Genomic DNA, 16,589 nt, shown 5'->3' on the forward strand with positions numbered 1-16,589 from the left:
TGCTATAAAAGAGGCAACTAAAAAACACAAATTTCGAGTTACTTAGTTCTTGCATTACATTTTGTGCGGTTTTTTCTATATTATAAAAGAGGTAACTAAAAAGCGCAAATTTCGAGTTACTTAGTTCTTGCATTACATTTTGTGCGATTTTCGCTACGCTATAAAAGAGGCAACTAAAAAACACAAATTTCGAGTTACTTAGTTCTTGCATTACATTTTGTGCGGTTTTTGCTATATTATAAAAGAGGTAACTAAAAAGCACAAATTTCGAGTTACCTAGTTCTTGCATTACATTTTGTGCAGTTTTTGCTATATTATAAAAGAGGTAACAAAAAAGCGCAAATTTCGAGTTACTTAGTTCTTGCATTACATTTTGTGCAGTTTTTGCTATATTATAAAAGAGGTAACTAAAAAGCACAAATTTCGAGTTACCTAGTTCTTGCATTACATTTTGTGCAGTTTTTGCTATATTATAAAAGAGGTAACTAAAAAGCGCAAATTTCGAGTTACTTAGTTCTTGCATTACATTTTGTGCAGTTTTTGCTATATTATAAAAGAGGTAACAAAAAAGCGCAAATTTCGAGTTACTTAGTTCTTGCATTACATTTTGTGCGGTTTTTGCTATATTATAAAAGAGGTAACTAAAAAGCACAAATTTCGAGTTACCTAGTTCTTGCATTACATTTTGTGCAGTTTTTGCTATATTATAAAAGAGGTAACAAAAAAGCGCAAATTTTGAGTTACTTAGTTCTTGCATTACATTTTGTGCGGTTTTTGCTATATTATAAAAGAGGTAACTAAAAAGCGCAAATTTCGAGTTACTTAGTTCTTGCATTACATTTTGTGCGATTTTTGCTATGCTATAAAAGAGGTAACTAAAAAGCGCAAATTTCGAGTTACTTAGTTCTTGCATTACATTTTGTGCGGTTTTTGCTATATTATAAAAGAGGTAACTAAAAAGCGCAAATTTCGAGTTACCTAGTTCTTGCATTACATTTTGTGCAGTTTTTTCTATATTATAAAAGAGGTAACAAAAAAGCGCAAATTTCGAGTTACTTAGTTCTTGCATTACATTTTGTGCGGTTTTTTCTATATTATAAAAGAGGTAACTAAAAAGCGCAAATTTCGAGTTACTTAGTTCTTGCATTACATTTTTGTGCAGTTTTTGCTATATTATAAAAGAGGTAACAAAAAAGCGCAAATTTCGAGTTACTTAGTTCTTGCATTACATTTTGTGCGGTTTTTGCTATATTATAAAAGAGGTAACTAAAAAGCGCAAATTTCGAGTTACCTAGTTCTTGCATTACATTTTGTGCGGTTTTTGCTATATTATAAAAGAGGTAACTAAAAAGCACAAATTTCGAGTTACTTAGTTCTTGCATTACATTTTGTGCGATTTTTGCTACGCTATAAAAGAGGCAACTAAAAGCGCAAATTTCGAGTTACCTAGTTCTTGCATTACATTTTGTGCGATTTTTGCTATGCTATAAAAGAGGCAACTAAAAAACACAAATTTGGAATTACCTAGTTCTTGCATTACATTTTGTGCGATTTTTGCTATGCTATAAAAGAGGTAACTAAAAAACACAAATTTGGAATTACCTAGTTCTTGCATTACATTTTGTGCGATTTTTGCTATACTATAAAAGAGGTAACTAAAAAACACAAATTTGGAATTACCTAGTTCTTGCATTACATTTTGTGCGATTTTTGCTATGCTATAAAAGAGGTAACTAAAAGGCGCAAATTTCGAGTTACCTAGTTCTTGCATTACATTTTGTACGATTTTTGCTATGCTATAAAAGAGGTAACTAAAAAACACAAATTTGGAATTACCTAGTTCTTGCATTACATTTTGTGCGATTTTTGCTATGCTATAAAAGAGGTAACTAAAAAACACAAATTTGGAATTACCTAGTTCTTGCATTACATTTTGTGCGATTTTTGCTATGCTATAAAAGAGGTAACTAAAAAACACAAATTTGGAATTACCTAGTTCTTGCATTACATTTTGTGCGATTTTTGCTATGCTATAAAAGAGGTAACTAAAAAACACAAATTTGGAATTACCTAGTTCTTGCATTACATTTTGTGCGATTTTTGCTATGCTATAAAAGAGGTAACTAAAAAACACAAATTTCGAGTTACCTAGTTCTTGCATTACATTTTGTGCGATTTTTGCTATGCTATAAAAGAGGTAACTAAAAGGCGCAAATTTCGAGTTACCTAGTTCTTGCATTACATTTTGTACGATTTTTGCTATGCTATAAAAGAGGTAACTAAAAAGCGCAAATTTCGAGTTACCTAGTTCTTGCATTACATTTTGTGCGATTTTTGCTATGCTATAAAAGAGGCAACTAAAAAGCGCAAATTTCGAGTTACTTAGTTCTTGCATTACATTTTGTGCGATTTTTGCTACGCTATAAAAGAGGTATCTAAAAAGCGCAAATTTCGAGTTACCCAATTCTTGCATTCAAGTGGCGATTATGATCTGAGGTTATTTAGCGTCTAAATAAAATGAAGGTGATAATGCCGGTGAAATGTGTCGGGGTCCAGCACCGACAGTTGCTCACCATTTGCTCATACTGGAATCAGGGAAAACCCCGGAAAAACCTCAACCAGGTAACTTGTCCCGACCGGGATTCGAACCCTTGTTTCGCGGTCAGACGCGCTAACCGTTCCTCCACAGGTGTGGATGGTTAGAATTTAAATCATAGTGTTTTTACTCTTGACTGTTACAGTTAAGAAGGAAGGTGTTCTGTGTTTTTATTGTCGTAGTTTTCAGTGTTAGTTAGTTTGTATTGCATAGATATTTAATATTGTTTAATACCTATATTATTTCAGTAAATATATCCTCCTTATCTTAGCTTGAATGGTTTTCTCACTGCATGTGTGGACAAAATGTGGTGGCTCCTCAAAATAAAGGGGCTGACTCTTATTTTCTTCGTCTATATTCCTAGTAAAATTATCTTATATTGCATATAAGTTGCCTTTAAACATGTACAGGGTGATTCACGAGGATTTACCGTCCCTTATGGAACTTATTTACGAAGACATTCCGAGCTAAAAATGTCATATAAAAATTTCTCCTAATCTCAATATTTTCAGAATTACACTGATTTGAAGTTGTTTGTAAAATACCATTATTCTTGAGTTTTAAGGGTAAAATAATATTACAGACAAAGAATGAACTATTCAGGAATATCATTTCTTTAATTAGCCAGTATTCTGAAGCTAGAAATCTGTTGTGAATTCCACAGTTGCTTCGTACAGATTTTTTTTTAACTATAAAATTACATTTTCTTACGCATTTATCACAATTGTTACAAATCACGCCACTCTTGTAAATTCTTTAAGACTATACATTAGGATGCATAATTAAACGGTAAAGAATCAAGTTCCTAAAGTCGTGTGATTTGTAACAATTTCTGTGATAAGTGCGTAAGAATGGTGTAATTTTAGTTAAAAATTGAAAAACAAAATCTGTACAAAGTAATTAACAACACATTTTTAGCTTCAGAACACTAGCCAATGAAAGAAATGACACTTCTGAATAATTCATTCTCTATTTGTAATATTCTTTTACCCTTAAAACTAAAGAAAAATTGTATTTTACAAACAACTTCAAAATAGTGTAACTTTAAAATATTAAGATTAGGACACATGTTTATATAACATTTCTTGCTCAGAATGTCTTCGGAAATAAGCTCCGTAAGGGAGTTAAATCCTCGTGAATCACCCTGTATATTCGTTATTATTCTTATTAAATCCAAGTGCTATTCCTGTTGTTCACTGACTTATACAGGTACACGAATAAACATATGTAGACACACAGTACCGGTGCATGAGGGAAGATTGTTTGGTTCACTACAGCGTGAACTGTTGACTGCAACTTGCTCTTCGTACGAAGCTAGTATGATCGATGTACACCTAACTTGTATTCAAAGTAACCGAGCGCAGGACTCTAGTAATAACTTTGATATTTATGAGAAGGCAAATATACTACCATAAATCCCAGTAAATAAGTTAAAAGTCAAGTTGTCAACGGATCTCAAGTATCAGGATATTTCTGTAATGTAGCCTGGACAAACAGTTGCTTAGATGAAAAACGTTAGTAAAGAATCACTATTAAGATATGGAACTGTGCCGAAACAAGATTAATTAAACAAAAATTGGGGGAAAAAATTAATATATTATGGTTTAGTTTTATATATATATATAATGTGAATTGGTAATGGAAATTGCGGGAAAACGGCTGAACGGATTTTAACAAATGACCCCTCATTTTGAAGCTTGGAACCCAAAGTTTTTCGGAAAAATAGTAGTTGTCAGTGAAATGTCAATTTTCCTACATAATTTTCCTATTTTCCAAAATCCATCTGTCGTCAGTTTTGAGAACTAGCTAATTGCATTCAGGAGAAGCGAAGCGAGCATCAAGTCGGCCGTGTAGTATTTCAGAATAAAACAAAACACACACTACAGTAAACAATATTACACGAAGGCCATGATCTGCAAGAATGCTGACATATTTAGAGCTCAAATTAAATTGGTTATTAAAAACTTAACTTACTAAAAATAATTTACACGTTCGATTCTGTGGTGTGTAATTTTCTGGGTACAGCTGTGTATTGGATATTAAAAACTACAAAACTTGAGGTGGTTTGATGGCATTATTACTATTAGAAATGAAATATTATTGTAGTTAATGCCGTGATGTGATTATTTTTCATTAATTATACATATCAATCCTACATTGATGATATGGAAGTGAAACGTTTTGGGGTTATATAAGTAGATGTAGAGAAGAACTTAAATCAGATTTTTATTTATATATTTTACTGAGTGGCGGCTATATAGTATATGTTACTGAAAGCTATAAAACTCACGTAAGATAATAATATTATTAAAAATCAAATATTTTTATAGTTATTAATCAAGTGGAGTTCGGTCTTTTTTCATATATTTAATTGCGGTGTGATGTAGATATTTATATGCGTGGTTCTCTTCAGTATTGGCTCGAGAGAGAGTATCTTTCATTATTATGGAAGCAAATAACTTTCAGAATGTCTGGTATTCTTCATTGAAAATAAATCTGAAAAATGTTTATTTGAACGTCTAATGAACTTAGTTTGCAGCATTTGCTGCACAAGCCACTAGTATATATATATATATATATATATATATAGAGAGAGAGAGAGAGAGAGAGAGAGAGAGAGGTAAAAAGGTAAAGGTATCCCCGTAACATGCCATGAAGGCACTTGGGGGGCATGGAGGTAGAGCCCCATGCTTTCCGTGACCTCGGCACTAGAATAAGGTGGTGTGGTCGGCACCACGCTCTGACCGCCTTTTACCCCCGGGAAAGACCCGGTACTCAATTTTATAGGAGGCTGAGTGAACCTCGGGGTTCCGTTCCGTTCTGAAAGTTTGGCAACGAGAAAAAATCCTGTCACCACCTGGGATCGAACCCCGGACCTTCCAGTCTGTACCCAGCTGCTCTACCAACAGAGCTACCCGGCCGCCTATATATATATATATATATATATATATATATATATATATATATATGTTTATTAAGCAATATTATACATAGGCCTACAGATGTACTATATTATCAGAATTTTCTCTTAAATCCAATTCACGGGTCTTTTGACAGTACGTTCTGTGTAAAATAACTCCTACTTTGTAGGTTTCACCCCCCTCACCTATAGTTAGTTCCAACCACTTTCCAAAAGAACATACAGATTAATATAAAAATGACACAAACAAAACACATTATATAATATATCCTAACCTAACATACAAACAGGCATAAAAGTGTATAATTCAATATTTACCATTATCCCTTCGTCAGTTGGCATCATAAACTTCAACAGCTGAAGTTCCAATCTGTCTCGCCTTCAAGAGGAACAATTCAGTCTTTTGTTCGCACTCTCTGTAAATATGGAGAAACAAGACACAGTAAGAATTAAATACAGAAAAAAAATTAATATACGAGATATTACAAAATTGTCAAAAGTAGGAGAATGAAATGTCTCGCGACGTAGCTAACTGCAGGGTCTAAAAATGTTATGCCTTAGATTAACGATAAGATAAGAAAACTCCATTATTTCCTTGTTTTTCTCATTCAGATTTCACAATATCAGTCTCCTAAAATCAAGTCTGAATTTTTCTGATGAGAAAATGTCGGGTGAGTTGCAGTAACTAAATTTAAGTAAGCTTTATAGACATGAATTGATTAAAAGTATACCTAAAGGTACGGTCACACGTCGCTACTTTTGCAGCGCTACTTTTACTGTATACTGCAGCTGCAAAAGTTGCGTGTCGTGTTCACACGAAAGCCAAAAGTAGAGCGCTGCACGCTACTTTTCGTGCTGCGCAACCCGAGTGCAGCAAAAGTTGCAACTGGAGGTTGCGAGTCTGTTCACATACAAGGCGCTACTTTTGCAGCCGCAGTCATGCTGCAGGTTTCCATCTCCGTGTTGACTTCTCAATATACATTTTGTGGTTATGTTCACATTATTAAGAAACTCGTGCGAAAGCTTCCTTATCTATTATTTGCTTTTCTGTCGTATCTAGTATTCAGAAATTGGCATTATTTTTACTATAAAGCTTTTAAAAACGCCTATATACTTAAATGATAACCAACAGCATATTAACGTAATCAATGTTGGCAACCCTCCTGTTTGGAACTACGCTACGGAAAATTTAAAAAATGAATTATATCGTCACCAATTATGCTCAGACTGTGTTGTGTATTTAATAACTGTTACAAATAATTTATTTTCATCACATTTAACATTAAAATATATCCAAACAATAAAAGTATCATTAACACATTTGGGTGGTAACACTGGTTGCAACCGCAGCAAAAGTTTCAACAAAACCGATATCAAAAATGCTGCGGCTGCAACCCTGAGAACCCTGTTCACACGTCGCTACTTTTAAGCTGCGCGCAGCATGAAAAAGTAGCGGGCAGCAGGTTCGGCAGCCGCTACTTTTCGGGTGGCATCGTTGTTCACACGTCGCAGTACGAGAGTTGCGCAGTTTTTTGTACTGCAGCGCTGCAAAAGTAGCGACGTGTGATCGTACCTTAATTTCGATCCACGTAACGGTATCAAAACATTTAGAAACTGATGGCATATTAAGCTCGTTAAATTAATCGGAATGACTGTTAAGGCACACCCTGTACAAAGTAGCCACTTACTTCGCTGGGATCATTATCAATTAAACTTCGAACCCACAACACTTGACACAACTTTGAACTCGAATGACGTCACGTCAAAACTTATTGTTGAGAGAGGTTATGTTTGACCTCATTAAGAATAGCCAATTGGTTCAGGGACAATAAAAACGCTTTACAATGTCAAAGCGAGAAAAGAAATTAAGAAAACTTAGCCACTACCATGGCAGTGATATTGAGACTTTAACCATACTCTGTGAAGATCCAGCTGTGCTTAACTCAATATCTAGTTAACAGAATATCAAGCTCATACCCTTCCACTGTTCTATAGTCCCAACGTTCAATCAATAACCAGACGGTGTCAAAGACAATGCTTTCATTTGAAAAAATATATGATTAGGCCTACTCAGATTTCGCTTCAATCACAAGGAGCTGTAACATCACCAATGATGTATGTATGTATGTATGTATGTATGTATGTATGTATGTATGTATGTATGTATGTATGTATGTATGTATGTATGTATGTATGTATGTATTTTTTTATAATTACAGCATGCCCCATTACCTAAGTAATACTACATACTTACACTTTCTATGTAGTACATATATATAATATTTACAATTTGTTAATCTTAATTTACTTAAAATGTCTAAGTATGTATCGTCCTTATGTTGTATCACACATTTTTAACACTGTAGTAGTACCTGTTCATATCACACATTTCTAAATTCACTTTTAGTTGCTGTTCTATTACGCATTTTTTTTTGTATGTATTAACACTACAATTGGGTATACACCCGGTAGCAGTGACATATAATATACAATAACATCATTACAATAATATTAATAAAATTTACAATAATTACAGCAATAAAGAGATAAAATAAACGTAAATTTACTTCTAACTATAAATAAGTAGCCACAATAGCCATGCCAAGACTCTGGAATTCGTTACCTGCTAGCATCAGGGACTGTCGAAATAAAATTGAATTCAAACGCAAACTTACTAGGCACTTGGTCAGTAATTGAGACTCGTTGAGACATGGTTTCTTGTTAATAGTTCTCTTGATCTATCACAAAATATTTCAGTATCCGGTAATTTCATCACTATAGAATTTTGTTATTGAAGGTTTAATTTGTAATTCAGTAAATACAAAAATATTCTTTGTTCTTAACTTCTATGATAAAATGTCTAGCTTTCATTAATCAGGTAATCTTGTCGTACTTTAATTTTTATTGTAATTGTAATTGTAAATTTAATATTAATTGTAATTTTATTGTTCATATTATAGTTGTAATCCCCTGGTAGAGGGGTAGAGAAGGCCTGACGGCCTTATCTCTACCAGGTTAAATAAATAAATACTACTAAATACTACTAAATAGATGCAATAAACCTAGGACTATAAATAAAAACTATGCTATAATAACCCCTAAAATAAGCAAAAGTAAACCTAACTTATAAGTACTTCTCTTACACCCAACTATTACCAACTTAAGTAATTACATATCACTTTAATTAATTACATATCAACTTAATTACATATCATCTTAATTAATTACATATCACCTTTATTTATTTATTTACATATCAACTTAATTAATTACGTATCATCTTAATTAATTACATATCAACTTAATTACATGAAACAACTTAGATAATTACACTGCACCTACAATAATTACATTTTCAGTCTAATCTTCTCAACCTTTCCTTAAATGTATTGATTTTAAGAGGACCACCCTGAAAGATTGCCGCAGGTAAGCTGTTCCATTCTACTATTGTGCGGTTAACAAATGAAAATTATGTCACGTCCGTTCTTTGTTTTCTGTATTTAAACTTCCTAATGTGTGTTTGTATTTTTAATTGATTCCACGTGGTGTATAATATAACAACATTGTTATACCACAAGTTGTTCGATGATGACAAAAAAAAGGTTAGCAATTTTAAATTCAACGTTGATTAAAAGTCATCTTATAGCTTAAAATTTATTCACTGTGGATGGTGGAGGTAGAAATCAATGTATTGATGTAGATATAAAAATAACTCTAACTAGGGATAATCTTTACAACGAAAATGTTACAACACCGCTTGACATTACAAGTACTTATGCATGCAAAGGAGATATATCCAACACAAAATATGCCGCTAGAATATCAATTCAACTATTTTACTGTAGGCCTACTTGAAATAGATTAACCATATCTTAGAATATTATCAGAGTAATTTAAACCCGTAAATTATGGATTTGCGACTAATTCACTCATTTAATATACAGGGTGTAAACTATATGAACTGCCAAAATTATGCAGGCAGTACATATCGGTTTACTGAACAAAATATCTAGTGAAATTTAATTGTATCTTATAATTGTATTTTTAATTTGTGAAATATGTTTTGGGGATTGATGGTAGTTTAATTATTTGTTTACATTTCGACTGAACGTAAATTCTACTGCTAATGAGGTTACACCCAACGCATACCAATACACTACAGAATAACAAACGATTCCTTCAGCGTACATACCGGGCAAAGTAGCCTAAATAATAGCTTCGCTGTATCAACTACTAGGTTATTTAGCGTCGATGGGATTGGTGATAGCGATTTTGTATTTGGTGAGATGAGGCCGCAGATTCGCCACAGATTACCTAACATTCGCCTTACGGTTAGGAAAAACCTCTGAAAAACTCAGCCAGTTAATCAGCCCAAGCAGGAATCGAACCCACGCTCTGGATCGGCAGCCAAGTGTCTCAGCCGACTGAGCTACGCCGGTGGCTTGTAAAAGTGTTAATAATATCTCAAATATTTACTATCATGTAAGAAAACAAAATGGAGAAAATCTAATGTTCTACAAATTTAATTTATACAGATTTTGAAGTATTAACTATTGAAGAAATTTATAAATATAGTTTACTAACTTACTACCACAGAAATCAAATAAAACATAAATCTAATCGACATGAATATCATACTCGAAGACAAACGTCTACTTTCTCATTAATTGAGCCTAAATGTCATACAAGTGCAGCTCTTAAACATGGCGCTAGTTTCGACTGAAGACTTTATAATAAAATTACAACCATTTTCCAAATTTGAAATATTTTAAAATTGAAGCTTTTAAAAGAGAAATTTGTAAAATTATCCATGATATTTATAATATTAACAAATGTGTGTATTTTTTACCTTTTATTTCTGTCGACTATATTCACGATTTTATTGAATATCACTGGCTTCTGTCTGATTGTCAATTTATATTAAATGTGTTTTTCTCTTCTTTTTTTTTCCTCGCTGTTATTTATACTCACTTTAACATCTTTTGGTCATATCGCGAGTTAAACTTCTGTGTGCAATCCGAAGGCCTGTGTACTATTGTTGAGACTGATTCTATTGTTGTGAACTAGATGGCGACTGTATATATGTTAGGCCTACTGATTTGTTATGAATATGATTTCGGTGATGAATGAGGCCGGTGATTTTCAAGCCCGAATTTTCTGGCACTTGCCTTACGGTTGAGGAAAAACCCTCAAAAACCTCAACCAGGAAATTCAACCCGACCGGGAATCGAACCCGGGCCCTCTGCGTAAGAGACCAGCATGCTGACCCCTACACCACAGAGGTGGTCTTTTTTTCTCTCTCTTGTATGTTATTTATCGGTTTGAATTAAATTACTTACTGTATTTAGTAAACGTCCTTGTAAATTTTATGTTATATTATTGACTAAGACCACACCGTACACGAACCTGGCTCTTACGGTAGTGGCTAGAAACATTTTTGTTTCATAAATTTAATTTGTACTCGCTAGCTAGCTAGTTAAATAAAAGCATTTGATTAATTAAGTTTTATAATAAAATGACTTGTTGAAAAATCAGTTTCCACTTTTTACACACGTGACCTTAAAAAGTCGCTTTTAAGCACTTATGCGTAAAATAATGTCATTTGGAGACTAAAATGGAAATCAGAAAGTCAGTACATTTAGTTTGGGTATCTAAAAAAGACTATTTTAATAATCTAGACCAGGCATGTCAAAAATCAGACACTGAAAGTGCAGTGTATGTGCGCGGAACGCCGGTTTTGTGCAGATTGCGTCATTCACGTGTTGCTCTTACCAGTTCTTAGCGGGAGGGATGTACAAGAATCTATTCTGCACTTCTAGTGTTCAATTAAATTGACATTTGGACATCATAAACACACTTACGAAGAAGAAAAAACACAATTATTGTCAGTGTCTATATTTGACAATAATTGTAACACAAGAAACGATAGACTTGCTCAGTTACAATTCACAATGCAGACGTTTGTAAAGAATAATTTATTTACATGATTTGTATACAGTATTTGAAGAAAATATAAATATTGCAGTAATTTCGATACAACAAAAAACGAACACAATATTTCATTTTACGTAATAGGTACTGATTATTTCAAAGTAATACTCTTTCATTGTTCCTCAAGCATTATTGGGACCATTGGTGCACAAATGCTAAGAAAGAAAATATTTTGTGCGAGATCGTGCGTATTTGCTTGTTTTCCGCACAGAACCAATACGCGGTAAGTGTGAAATACCACATTCAGTATTCCCAACTTAACACACATAACAATTTCCCTCTTCTTAGCCTACCGCTTAAGCGCGACATTCATTTTACTGCTTTAGGCTTTTAACATATTATTTTTAGAGACGTTTAACATAGTAATAATTATAAATTGGAAACTTACCACTGCAATTTCACCTAAATTGCAATGTTAATTATTGTTTTTAAATATTTGCAAAAATTAAGTAAAGTCTACTACTCCACGAAACTTATTGCATTCCTGATACAAGTAACATTAAGGAAGCCGTGAAAAAATGAACAAGATTCCAGATGCCGATGTTATTACTGCAATATCTTATATAAATAATATTGTTAAAATATTAAAATGAAAAATAAATCATTACATAACCTTACCGTTTGTTTTAAGTTCGCATTTATAGACTGGGGGGGGGGGGGAAAGACAGACGTATATCACGGCCTGCTGGAGTAAAGTAAACACAGAAAACATTTTATAGCAACAATGTTGAAGAAAGATATTTTGGTTTTCCGAAGTTGCCGTCAGTAAACAGAAACCAACATGGAGATTTCATTGCAACTAATTAGAAATTCGTCTTTCAGGTATGTAATAAACGATCTTCGCACAAAATAATGTACGATACACGAGCGGTATGTTTGTTTTCATGTTCTCGGAAATTAAAAAACCTCAACTACGTTTCGCTTTTTCAATCTTTTCCTCGAACATGAAAACGTCAACATACCGCTCTTGTAACGTATATTACTATTACTCTCAATTACATGCAGTAGGACATTGTGAGGCTTTTACACTGGAATCATTTCCTTGCTATATATTAATATAAATTCACATTATTATTATTATTAATAAATTGGATAAATTAAGCTTGAATTTAAATTTATATATAGTTTATTTGGAAAACGTTGAGAGCAAGTATTAGCAAGTTGGGAGCGTTACTGAATTGAGTTAAAAGAGTACTTCACAAGCTGTGAAGCGAGGACATTTTCTTTATGTCAGGTATAAAGATTTATTAACGTAAGTATATTAGATAATATAGTAACGTGAGGTGGAAAATTCGCCATTATGTATTATTTTTCCAGAAAATTTTTCCGCCTTACAAATAGTTGTTTTCTTCCTTCCCTTACAACCTCAAGAGCCTCACATGTATTACTCACTATATTCTCATCACTTATCAGCTTATCAAATAAAAGTTGTAAGTCGTCTAACCATTGATGGCTGTGTTAGTACAGACTCCAAAACAACATCATTGTCATGTTTGTCTTGCCGTGAGAGTACTCATTAAGAAATAAGAGCAGGCGAATATCATATTTTGAGAACTTTACTAATATGATTTAAATTCTCATATAACTATTAGGTCCCCTCCAAGCCGATTCACTCCCTCCAGGTAGGGGAATAGAAACTGCACGTTGCAAGCAGACCAGTGCACAATGTGCAGGGTTTTGACATGCCTGATCTAGACTGAATGTAAACCTAAAAACCTGTACGCAACAAAGAAATATTCCGAACAAGTGTGCTCAGTAGGATAGGAAACTTTATGCGGCCATGTTATCTTAATTACCGTCTACACTCAATCTTCATCGTATCCAGGCACTTGTTCCATACATAAACCCGCTAATCAGTGTCACACGTGCGAGTTACGTAAAGAAGCAGTACCGACGGTATATAAGGAGGCACAGAGGCGCGGGGACATGATCATTCAGCTCGTCGCTGTAGTCGGATGGAGTCTTCTACGTTCAGAACCGAAAATTCTTACTCAAGGGGCCCCTGGACCACGGGTCTCTTCATCCTCGTGTTCATACAACTTCTCCAACTCCACTCGGTTGTCACCTAGCCACGATTAAAACTGCGCTGTGAGTAACCATCAGCTTTAATGTCATGTCTTATGTTACGTCATGTTTCGTGTCATACTATGTTGCAGCGCGTGACATGCTTGCTTACTTACTTACTTGCTTCCTTACTTGCTTGCTTGCTTGCTTACTTGCTTACTTGCTTGCTTGCTTACTTGCTTGCTTGCTTGCTTACTTGCTTGCTTACTTACTTGCTTACTTGCTTGCTTACTTGCTTGCTTGCTTACTTGCTTGCTTACTTGCTTCCTTGCTTGCTTGCTTACTTGCTTGCTTGCTTACTTGCTTACTTGCTTGCTTGCTTACTTGCTTACTTGCTTACTTGCTTGCTTACTTGCTTACTTGCTTGCTTACTTGCTTGCTTGCTTACTTCTTTACTTGCTTGCTTACTTGCTTGCTTACTTGCTTACTTGCTTGCTTACTTGCTTGCTTACTTGCTTACTTGCTTGCTTACTTGCTTGCTTACTTACTTGCTTACTTCTTTACTTGCTTGCTTACTTGCTTGCTTACTTGCTTGCTTACTTGCTTACTTGCTTGCTTACTTGCTTACTTCCTTGCTTACTTGCTTACTTACTTGCTTACTTACTTGCTTACTTCCTTACTTGCTTGCTTACTTGCTTGCTTGCTTACTTACTTGCTTACTTGCTTGCTTACTTACTTGCTTACTTGCTTACTTGCTTACTTGCTTGCTTACTTGCTTACTTGCTTGCTTACTTGCTTGCTTACTTACTTGCTTACTTCTTTACTTGCTTGCTTACTTGCTTGCTTACTTGCTTACTTGCTTGCTTACTTGCTTACTTGCTTGCTTACTTGCTTGCTTACTTACTTGCTTACTTCTTTACTTGCTTGCTTACTTGCTTGCTTACTTGCTTACTTGCTTACTTGCTTGCTTACTTGCTTACTTCCTTGCTTACTTGCTTACTTACTTGCTTACTTACTTGCTTACTTCCTTACTTGCTTGCTTACTTGCTTGCTTGCTTACTTGCTTACTTGCTTACTTGCTTGCTTACTTACTTGCTTACTTCCTTACTTGCTTACTTACTTGCTTACTTACTTGCTTGCTTACTTGCTTACTTCCTTACTTGCTTGCTTACTTACTTACTTACTTACTTACTTACTTACTTACTTACTTACTGGCTTTTAAGGAACCCGGAGGTTCATTGCCGCCCTCACATAAGCCCGCCATTGGTCCCTATCCTGAGCAAGATTAATCCAGTCTCTACCATCATACCCCACCTCCCTCAAATCCATTTTAATATTATCTTCCCATCTACGTCTCGGCCTCCCCAAAGGTATTTTCCCCTCTGGCCTCCCAACTAACACTCTATATGCATTTCTGGATTCGCCCATACGTGCTACATGCCCTGCCCATCTCAAACGTCTGGATTTAATGTTCCTAATTATGTCAGGTGAAGGATGCAATGCGTGCAGTTCTGTGTTGTGTAACTTTCTCCATTCTCCTGTAACTTCATCCCTCTCAGCCCCAAATATTTTCCTAAGAACCTTATTCTCAAAAACCCTCAATCTCTGTTCCTCCCTCAAAGTGAGAGTCCAAGTTTCACAGCCATACAGAACAACCGGTAATATAACTGTCTTTTCGGGATTTACTTCCAAACCTATCTCTTTACTTGCTTTAAGTAGAATTTCCGCGTTTTCCCTAATCGTTTGAGGATTTTCTCCTAACATATTCACGTCATCCGCATAGACAAGAAGCTGATGTAACCCATTCAATTCCAAACCCTGTCTATTATCATGAACTTTCTTAATGGAATATTCTTGAGCGAAGTTAAAAAGTAAAGGTGATAGTGCATCTCCCTGTTTTAGCCCACAGTGAATTGGAAAAACATCAGATAGAAACTGGTCTATACGGACTCTGCTGTAAGTTTCACTAAGACACATTTTAATTAAGCGAACTAGTTTCTTGGCAATACCAAATTCAATAAGAATATTACATAAAACTTCTCTCTTAACCGAGTCATACGCCTTTTTGAAATCTATGAATAACTGATATACTGTACGCGTGACATGCTATGACAGGAAAAGTCAAGTAACATCATGTCAGATCCTACATCGTTAAGTAGGCCTATAACAGGCGTGTCCAAAGCAATAATTAGCGCCGAATCACTGCTGAATGCAACCTGCAACACTTCATTGAGAAGGGATGGAGAGGTAGCATAAAGTGTGGCAGAGGTGGATAACTTCATTTAGCTCTGTCCATTTGTCGAATCATAACAGTAATCTCACTAGAGGTTTTAATTTATCTAGAGAAAATCTAAACTCGAGTGGGGTTTAATTGACAATTACACGATTAGAAGAAAGTATATAAAGATTAGAAGAAATGAAGTACTATAATACAATAAAATAGGTATTAATTGACTTACTAAAATTCTATTTCACTAATGTTAGCTTCACCAAAACGTTTGAACGGAGCCGCCATTTTCAGTTGACTATCTATGCGGTAAACAAATGACGATCGCAAAGCACGTTTTATGGTACCGTAAAGAATTTGCAGTTTGAAATATTGGCAATCAAAGAAACAAATGCTAGGAAAGTGATAAAAACAAACAAATGCTAGGGAAGCGATAAAAACAAATGCTAAGGTAGTGATAAAACAAATGCTAGTGAAGTAATAAAATTGTAGCGATAAACAGCCGTGATTGGTTGAACCACGTCCTTTAGTACCGTTTTATTGGTCAAAAGTAGTATGACGTAGTAAAAGTGTAATAATCAACTTAAATAATATATATTCACACAATATTATTCCAAGAGATATTTCCATATAGTTACTTTTTTTAAATAGCTTATAACACAAACAACATTTGAGCCGTTCAGAGCAGGAGTGGTGTAAGTCAAAATTGTATAATGAGGTTTAAAGTAAAAATTCTGTAAAATTCAGCGCAAAGTAGCAATTAATATGTCCTTCGTGCTATCCACTGACTACTAACAGTTTAAATAAATTGGATATTAATTGCTACATCGTGATTTTATAATTATGTTAGA

The 16,589-nt window shown here is 34.3% G+C and overlaps 1 protein-coding gene across 4 annotated transcripts in view; it reads left to right on the forward strand.

The window, feature by feature from the left end:
* Positions 1-7,611: 7,611 nt before the first annotated feature.
* Positions 7,612-16,589, forward strand: part of LOC138714701 (sodium/hydrogen exchanger 9B2-like) — a 47,157-nt gene continuing 38,179 nt past the window's right edge. For 2 of the 4 annotated variants that reach the window (XM_069846772.1, XM_069846775.1), the window contains exon 1: positions 7,612-7,631. In XM_069846772.1, coding sequence (XP_069702873.1) covers positions 7,627-7,631 — 5 coding nt within the window. In that variant the 5' untranslated portion in view covers positions 7,612-7,626. Of the gene's footprint in view, positions 7,632-13,434; positions 13,596-16,589 lie in introns of those variants that run through there. The other 2 variants (XM_069846774.1, XM_069846773.1) reach the window with 1 other exon arrangement.

Source organism: Periplaneta americana, chromosome 15 (genome assembly GCF_040183065.1).
Source record: "Periplaneta americana isolate PAMFEO1 chromosome 15, P.americana_PAMFEO1_priV1, whole genome shotgun sequence".
NCBI lineage: Eukaryota > Metazoa > Arthropoda > Insecta > Blattodea > Blattidae > Periplaneta > Periplaneta americana.